This window comes from Cygnus olor, chromosome 6, assembly GCF_009769625.2.
Source record: "Cygnus olor isolate bCygOlo1 chromosome 6, bCygOlo1.pri.v2, whole genome shotgun sequence".
Lineage (NCBI taxonomy): Eukaryota > Metazoa > Chordata > Aves > Anseriformes > Anatidae > Cygnus > Cygnus olor.
The window spans coordinates 32,440,897-32,450,486 of record NC_049174.1 but is presented as its reverse complement, the minus strand read 5'-3'; the positions used below and the strand labels follow the sequence as shown (position 1 = coordinate 32,450,486).

General features: G+C 44.0%; 1 protein-coding gene across 1 annotated transcript in view; it reads left to right on the top strand.

Annotated features, from left to right (window-relative positions):
- The first annotated feature begins 4,928 nt into the window (after positions 1-4,928).
- The window catches only part of ACTR3 (actin related protein 3), a 29,796-nt gene continuing 25,134 nt past the window's right edge, over positions 4,929-9,590 (top strand). Inside the window, exon 1 of the mRNA XM_040562268.1 lies at positions 4,929-5,110. Within this exon, the coding sequence (XP_040418202.1) occupies positions 5,067-5,110 (44 nt within the window). The 5' untranslated portion in view covers positions 4,929-5,066. The remainder of the gene's footprint in view (positions 5,111-9,590) is intronic.

Below are 9,590 nucleotides of genomic sequence, written 5' to 3'. Positions count from 1 at the left end.
AATTTATACCAGTTTAAGTGGCAACACGCTGACCTGGGCAAGCTCAGATTCTCAGCTTGTTTTAATCATACTCTCCTGGGCATTTCCAAAATTGCTGCACCCCTGCGACTTTAGTTCCTTTTGTTTCTTCTTGTTCCTTGCACTTCAGTGTGCTTCCTGGGCCTTAATCTATATGTGAAATCACAGAGTTGCTCTTTCTGCATGCACAAGGGCAGGCCATTACCTGCATGAAAATGATCCAGAATGAGCAGGATGCTGAAAAGCTTCCCACTAAGTTCAGTACGTGATCTGTACTGCTTTTGTCTAGGTCTGCATTTCTCCAAGCTGAAGGACTTGCAAAATTTCAATATCTAATGCTGCCAGAGCTACTAAGTCGTACCCACTTCATGCAAAAGATTGGGGTCCAAAGACTTTTTTTTTTTTTGTGTGTGTAATATAAAATTGCAGAAGGTTGTCTGAAAATTACCTCCGAGTCAAACTGTTAGATTGTTCCTGTGTTTACTTGTTGACTAATAGGAACAATTTACTTCTCAACTTTTCTCTTTTCATTCCTTATGCATTTGTATTCATCTGCATTCTCTTGTTCTCTATTTACATTGTAAACTGCCTAAAAGCAACACAAGGAGTATGCTCTCCAATTATAATTATTTCTCTTATCATGGATATTCAAGAAAAGGTCACATGCAATCCAACCGTGCTTATAAAAGCTGAACAATTGTGCATCATAGGATGATGATACTGCTGAATTAAGGCTGCTATACAGGACAGTGCCAGATAAAAACAATTTGGGGTTTTACTCCAATTCCTTTGGAGAGATTGAGAACATACTAAGACATTGCCTCTACACATTAAAAAAATCTATTTGTGGTACACCCTGAAACAGCTAAAAGCTTTGCATATGTTTGGAACGGACTTTTGGCCAAAATAGGATGAAAAGATTCAGAAAATTATAGCATGCAAAGAGACAAAATGTCCTTTCCTACTGCTCCTGTACTGAAGAAATAAATAAGGGCTGGAAAACATTTAAATGCAAGAAAGTTTTGAAGTATATTATTCATCACTGCAATCCTGCTGGGTCTAGCTGAGTTTTAGCTTTATAGGCTCAGTTTTGTAATTTGAGCACAAGACTCCTACAGTAAAAATATCTACAAAGATAATTGAGGTACCAATGCATGAAACTACAAAGGGTCTGTAAAGGAATCAGTATTGAAATTTAAATTGATGTATTTGAATTTTGATGAGCGGTACAGCAAAAATGTTTGTGGTACAATGAGGTGGGATAATATTACTTAGAGAGAAATCTTGCACCTTTAGTTTATTGGACTGGGGTCTTGGTCCACAGCCACCTGAAGAGCCACATCTGGAAAGACTAATAAAATGAAACTTGAGAGCTCATGGCCAGAGACTTTAGTCTTTCAACTCCTTCCCTTGCAAAACATCGATTGGCTTGGCACCTCAATATTGAAAAAAGTCCTAGTCTTTGTTTTCTCAATTGTAAATGCCACAGTAATTTAGTAAAAAAAAAAAAAAAAAAAAAAAAAAAAAAAAAAAAAAGCAACAGCCATGCTCTTTTTCAATATCATTCTTAAAACAGACTCAGGAAGAGCACAACTGATAACAAGAGATCACTAATGGAGCTACCAGATTTGTTTCACTTTCTGTATGAACTGTAGTATTTTTTTTTTTCACCCTGTGTCCTGCAAGTTCAGAGAAAATGCTCATATTGACAAGGTGAAAAAAAATCCAGCCATGGGATATTTTTGGTAAAGTGCATTACAGTGAGTGCTTGTGTGTTTGATTTAAAGTTTTATAGTGACGAATATAGATATAGTATGAATATAGGTTCTTCTGTCAGCAAAAAGTCATCAGCATACTTTTAGAGCAGTTCTACTACCTCTGTCTTCTGACTTTACTATCAAAGTTTAGCTAGAGTATCATTTGGAAATATTAGGTAATAAATTATAGTCAGCCATGGCACACTAACAATTACACAGTCCAAAACCAAAACTACAGCTAGGCATGCTAACTAGGCAGTGCTCAGCCCTTCTGTGCCTTGGTCTCAAGCTGTACAACAAAGACAAGAACTGCCATCTCTATGCTTTCTACATGTCACATCTTTTTGGCCCCTGTCTCATTCTCCTTTTTGGGGTTACGTGAACTCCTGCAACTGGAGCACTCAGCTGCTCTCTCACTCCAGGGCTCCAGCTGTCAGATGTAGCAGTTGTATTAGTGCATGTATAACCCTGAATACCAGGTGATAAAACCAAGAAGAAAGTGAAAAGTCCACATGGTACTTTATATACTAGCTGTATTTATTTTAGATAAATATGTACTTATGTACACATACATGGGCATATGCATTAGAAAGGGACTATTTGCACTTTCTCTGAAAATCTGTCAGATATTCATCTTTCACATTCTAGCAGAGGATAGCTCACAGCCCACAGAATATTCTTCAGAAATCCCTTTCATTATCTGCAAACTGACTCATTATGTTCTATTCATAATTTACTTTGATATTAAAATAAAAATGTTAATGTTCTGAGTATCTCCATTCCTTGCCTGTGTTCCTCAGGAAACTCTAGCAGCCCACAGAAGCCAGATGGTAGCTTGACTTCACAACTGAACTGGTCTAGCTGCTACATGAAGGGATGTTTTTGTGCCCTCCAATCTCAACCTGAAGGGCATGTACTTAGCCCTTCCCTTTGCACTGGCCCTGACCTTTGTCTAACCCTACAACAGAGCCAACTCAAGAAACAAGGCTGTCCTTATTCAAAGATAACTCATCAAAGTGAGAAGTACCAATGCTTGAACAAGGAAGCAAGACCACTAAAAGAATGCACTGAGGGTTGGTGATTTCCCTGAGGGACATGGAGCCAGGTGCAGTAACAGCTAGAGCACGTCCTGCAGCACCTAAGTGAGGCGAGTTGGGCAGAACCAAAGATAGTGACCAGGTTGAAACAAGAGTCCACATCATCAGACAAGTTCACGAGACAGGGTGAAACAGGTCCAAAGTCAATCCAGAAGATCAGACTGCAAACCAGGAAACGGTGACAATAACGGAAAACAACATCAGACACAGCCCGGTGACCAACAGGGAGGTCTGTAGGGATGAAGTAGGCCCAAGACTGGGCCAGGAAGTCAGACTGGAACCACACACATTGCACCATAACTCAAACAAGGGCTAAGAGCCCAGGGCTTCAATGTGGCTCCTGTGCTCAGGGCAGGGAGTGTGGAGTAGAAACCCCAGGTGAGGCAGATTAATGCCATTAAGGCCAATTAGTGCACTCTGAGCCCTGACACTACTCCTCTGGATGGGCAACCAAATATGTCTTGGTTGTGACATCAGATTACAACATCAAACCCACATCTCCACATTGCCACGGCTGTAGCAGCAAGCTAAAAATACCTGAAAGCCACAATACAAGAATAGCAAAAATATTAAAATACTTTGACAGCAAACAAAAAATGTGTGGCTACAGTATACCATGGGGCAAGAATTGGGCCAGATCTGGTAGACACAGCAGTCTTCTTCAAAGCCTGAAGGACTGTGAAAGGTGGGAAGAGAAGGAAAATAGTGACCCCTTGAACAGTTTTTATTTTTTTCCATCTGAAACCAAAACCCCAACAGGGTGCATCCTTGCCCCTTTTGGGATTAAAAATTCTTCAAAAGGAGTGTGGGAGTAGGGTCAACTGCACAGCCAACCCTCATTATTTATCGTCATTTCCAGCTGACAGCTAATTTTTAGTCTTGTAGTTCGAGTGTACATTGATTTGATTTACCTATTCATCTCTTTTCTGTCATCTCATTTGCTCTGTTGTGGGCAAGGGTATGACCTGTTCTTATTTGAAGGTTTACGTGCTTTTGCTACAGGAAAGAGAGGGTAACAGAAGTGGGAAGAGCATGGCTTCCCACGTTGCTGTGTATGAAAGGCTGGGAGGGGTAATGCTAATAAGCCACGTACTATAGTTATGCTCAGCAGAAAATAGCAGCATGGTGCCTCTCATATAAGGAACTGTGAGCAATTTATTATCCTAAATCAGAAATGGCCTCCTGGCCTGTTCAAAGCTACAGTGTCCCAGGCAAAGGGGTTATGGTCAAACCCAAGAAGCAATGGACACCATTGATCCCATTGGATTTTTTTCTGGGACAAATATCTGCGGCAGAATCTATGCTTCTGGCTCTGATTACGTGAGATTGTAGCACAGAGGTCTTAAAGGTGGGCAGCAGAGCAGGAATGAGACCTCAGGTCAACACTCCCATGGACGTCTGTGGCTGAGAAGACGCTCGAGGGCTTCAAGATGGCGGAGGGGAAACAGGCTGCAGGGTGAGAGGCATCTGGTACCTTCCCAAGGGAGAGGTTTGCGTGCTAACAGGGCTGCAGGCAGCCACCTAGTATCTTCTGTGGTGCCTCTGGAAACACCAAAAAGCAGAACAAGTAGCATCGACTTCTGTATTTGCCCTTTGGTGGCGGTTTTCCTGGAGAAGTCTGTCAGTGCTGCTGCAGGGACAGCCACCCATGGCCCTCAGTAGCAGTGCCTGCAGGAAGCCATCCCCTCATCATTTTTAACACCATGCTGCCTTTTGTCAGGGTTTCGGTGTTAAAATACTATTTCCGCTGGGGACTCAACAGGAGGCCTTATGCTGTCCTTTGAGGAGAACCTTCAGACGGCCGGGGGGTGGGTGACTGTACAAAAAAAATAAATTAAAAAAATATATATTTTAAAAAAGAGAGATAGAATGAAAAAAAAAACAAACAAACAAACAAAACACCTCCCGCCCGCTCCACTTCTCCTCGCCGCGCAACGGCGAGGCCGCGAGATCAGACGTCAGAGCGGGAGGGCTGGGGTTGTCGCGCCCGCCGCTGCCGCCGCGGGAGGAGGGAGGGGCGGGTCGGCCATCTTGGGCTCGCCGGGCCGGGCGGGGAGGGGGAGGAGGAGGAGGGGGAGGAGGAGGAGGCGCGGCCGCCCTGCGGAAGTGCCCTCGCCCCCCGGAGCCGAGCCGAGCCGAGCCGGAGCGCGCCCAGGGCTGCCCGCCGTCCCCAGCACCGCCGCTACCGAGGAGCATGGCCGGGCGGCTTCCCGCCTGCGTGGTGGACTGCGGCACGGGGTGAGCGGGCGGCTGCTGACAGCTCGGGGGAGAGGCGGGCGCGTTCCCCCCGTGCTGCCGCGGGGGGCGCCGGGGATGCGGGGCCGGGCCGGGCCGGGCTGGGCTGGGCTGGGCTGAGCCGGGCTGAGCCGGGCCGGGCTGGGGAGCACGTCCACCCGCGGTTCCCTCACGGTGCCCGGCAGCGGGGAGGCCTCCGCCGGCCCTGCCTGGCCGCGCTGTGCCGGCAGGAGCCGGGCAGGAGCCGGGCAGCAGCCCCAAGCCCTCCTGGAGGGGCAACCTGGGCTCAGGGGCCTGCCTGCAGCCGTCCCCCCTCGGTAGCTTTAACTCGGGGGCCCCCCCGTTATTGTCGCCGCTGTCTGGGTCATTTATTCTCTGTTACTTCTCTCTGTGGAAGGGGATAAAAAAAAAAAAAGCCTCCCCCGCTAGTGAGCAAGCGCAGAGGAACTTCCTTAGTTTTGTCAAAGCCTCTTCCTGCTTTCAGGCTTTTATACCTTATAAGGCAGTTTTCAGTGTCAAACCTGAACCAAATCCGTTTTAGAAACTCTTCTTTTTATCTAGCAGCAGCCAGGAGGTGAAGAGGATGAATTGTCAGTGATATATAGACTAAAACCTGTTTTCGGGAGGAAGCCCTTGGGATTCAGCCTCCTTTTCCGCCGTGGCACGGCTTTTGGTGTCTCTGGAGACCTCGGTAGCAAAGCCTCGGAGGTGTCTGTGGGAAGGGTCACGCCGTGCCGCTTACAGCAGAGCACTCAGGAAGTGAAAACCGCTCTGCGAGCTGCTCCCTGCATATGGTTTTAAAGATGGAGTGTTTTATTTTAGCTGCTATGCATTGGGGTTTTACTGTGATGAGAAACAGTAGTGTCTTTTCAAAGCTCTTGCTCTTCAGCTACCACTGCGAGTTTCTAGGCTTATCTTTCTGTTTCACTTCTCATCCGTCTTCCTGAAAATAATGGAAGAAGTTTCTTAGTGAATGCAGTGTAGGTATGCATATTTACACTACCCTTCTGAAAGGGCGTGTTCATTTGAAATCCAGGCACTTGCTTTTTGAAAGCACATCCCTGTCTTCCCTTCAAGCTAATCCATTTGGTGTAGGATGTTAACAAATCGGTGTTTAAGAAGAGCAGGCATATATGTCTGTTCCATACAAATGTTAAATGTACAGATGTTCAAGTCATACCTGTAGTTAGAGCAGGAATTAAAACCTTGAATTCAGTGGGATGGAAGGACGGTGAGCGCAGCAGGACTGAGAGTGTGTAGTTGCAAGTAATAGAAATATACAAGAGTGTAATATGATGTCTGTATGCACTATTTATCTTCCAGAGCCAAGATTTGTAATGCACTCTGCCACGTGCCAGTAGAAGCTTCTTTCCATCTTGCGTGTTTGTGCATTACAGGTAGTCCCATTTTAGTAATTCTGTCTTTCTGGGCTTGCAAAATACAGGTCGTGAGCACTGGAGTCTAGAGATTCGCTCAGAGCTTTCAGTGATGCCAAGCAGAAACAGCATGCTAGAATATAGCTGTGTAAGAAACCGTGTTGTCTTTTTAATGGGAGAGGTATACCGAGGGACCTTAGAGTTAAAAACAAATCTTCCTGGAGAGGATCGGTACATAAGTACACCATTAATCAACTTAATTGCACAGGGCATACTCTAGCATTCTTTTATATGATGCTGACCAAATCTTCTGCCTGTTTTATTTACTTATCCTTTTTTCCAGTCATTGTAGATCTCTCTAAGGTAGTGTTTTATTGTCAGTCCATGTTTATTTGAAAACAACCCAAACAGTTCTGCTCTCACTTCTGTTTCTTAAGCACTTGATAGAGTGAGGTTCTTCTTTCTTCCCTGACGTTCTGCTCCATAAAATTGTGGGCAAAGATGTTTAGTGTTGAAAGCACACCAGAGAGTTCGGCTTGTTGGATTTCATTGATTTAAGTAGATAAAGGCGTGAAGTAGTGAATTAATAAAGGAAAAATCTGATGCCTGAGACAATTAGGAAACAGGTGCTGTAGTGGGATGGGATGTGGTAGCATAATCACACCTTTTTTTTTTCAGTGCAAACCCCATCACGTTTTCTGTGTATGAGCAAGATCACTGCACACAAATGATGTAAGTCTTGTGCTCTGTGCAGACCAGCTGAGGTTTCAGCTACGTTACTGTGTGCTTGCTTTAATTTTGGTGAACGAGACAAGTTAGAGCCACTGAAAGCAGGAAAAGAGGTTTAGAAAGCATAACCAATACAGTAAGGTTGAAAGAAGCTCTCTTGTTTAGAATAGGCAAGACTTGAAAAGTGCACAAGTTATCCAAGTTTTTTTTACAGGGAAGAGACAGTCCTTGGATTGTAAATTAATAACCTTAATCAGCAAAAGGGCAGATGTAGAAGAGATATCAAGGGTGTCTTCCTCCATGTTTTATGCATGTAGCTACGGATTCAGCTGGGTTCAGTTTGTTGACCTGAGTGGTGTACGTGTGTATTTTGGCCAGCTCGCATCAAGGGGAAGGAGAAGGATGGGGAGGGAGAGATGGGTGAGATGGCTGAGTTGTGCTTTTCAGCACCCTCCTGCACAGCTTAGGCGCATTTTAAGAACCGCTTTTAAAGCATAAAGGGAACAAAGCACAGAGGAGGTTAGGAAGATCATGTAATACCTGTCATTTGATGTTTTAACAGTTAGTCAAATGCTTTACGGATAGTCCAAGTATATGTCGTATAGCAGGAGCTGGCAAATGGGTGAAGTCAGTGACATGGCAATCAGATTATGGGCGCAGCAAAAATTCTTCCAGAATTACACTTCTTATTTTGAGTGATGCATTCCTCAGAAGTTCTCGTGCGTTCTTTGCTTGACCAAACCTGCTATCTAGAAAATAGGGTAATGAGGGCCTAGTAAGAGCAGGTAAAATACCTAATTGCAGTTAAAAAAACCTACTTATTTGAAGCAGTTTCTTCTTTATTACGTAATAAGGTTACAGATGCGGAAATGAAATATCTGAAGAGCTCAGTCAGTTTAGCACAGCTGTTAAAACCAGGATTCTTTCTTTCTGTAATCGATAGTGTTGTCTGGCTTAGTTTTAAGTATATTGCTGCTTCGTTGGGAAATCTGTAGAACAATATTGTGGGTGCTAGTGTCAGGAAGTAGTTGTCCATGGTAATGTTGAATGGGATTTAACTTGGCTAATGTGAACCCCTTTCTCTTCTCTTCGGAGCCGTGAGGTAGTACCTGCGTGCTGTTCTTTTCACATCCTTCAAACACTGGTAGATTTTTATGATGTTCACTGACTCTGTATGCATTCTGTGAATGATACTTCATATTGAGGGGCGTATAGGGACTATGTGCATTTTAAAATACAAAAAGGAAATAAGTCCGTATTATTTATTTCAGGTATATGAACGACACACCAAAGAAAGAAAAAGCTTCTTAGTCATTTTTTAATCTCAGTAGGCTGGAGTCTCTTACTGCGTGTCTTTTGGGCATTTGAATAGTTCTTGCTGTTCTCTTCTATGGGTGAACATAGAACAGCCTGAAAGTCACGATTAAAAGCTCTTCCTACGCCACTTCAGAATTTAGCTTGATTAGGTTGACATCTAGATGTTAGCTGTATTTCTGTAATCGTTGTGAACGTGTTTTTTTTCTTAGTATGAACTTGCACAACACTGAATTAGCTCATTCGGGATGGCAGATAATTGCAAGTGTTCAAATTAATGGCTCTTCAGGTGAGCTGAAGTAAGTGGCTGTGTAACCTACTGCAGTTCCACAACGAGAACTTAATTTTAGCAAGGAAAATGATTTGAAGGAAAGTGTTTGTGTTTTCCATACTTCAACTTTACATTGTTATAGGCTTTCATGCAGTTTTCTGTGGCTCCCAGGTGGATCTGTTGCTAACCAATACTTGACTGTCATCAGTGAGAAGCTTTGTTCTAGTGTACCCCAAATTCTTTTGCATCAGTAGGGTCACGGATGATTGTGATCCCTCTGGGTAAATTGGCTTACATGATTGTGAAGGAAAAAAGGTTGGTCTCCCTTGTCGATTTTTTGGTATCTCCTTTTACATGCCAAGCTAGGCACCTTTTTTATTTCCCTTATACAGGTTACAAAAATAGGTGCGTGTTTTTTTCTTCATTTATTTTTTTTTCCTGAATACTAGGGGAGAATTAAAGGTTTTGGATCAGACTTGAGAAAGCTGTGCTGTTCGCGGTGGGAGCGCGAGTGTCCCTAGAGCCTCTCAGCTGAGAGCTGGGAAAGTTGAGGCTGCTCAGGATTTCCAAGTCTTGTTTTAAAGCTGCAAACTTTTCTTTGGAATCAGTTGTCTCCCTGAGAGTTTCCTGGGGAGTTTCTATAACCAGTTTTGCCAAAAATGGAGGAAGGCTTCAGTGTATGAAACCTCAGAGATGCTGGGGCTGGGGCTTGTCTGGTGCGTGCAGCAGAGCAAGCTTTGGGGGGAACTTCTCAACGAATCTTACTTCTAGTTAATCTTCGTGCAACACTTGT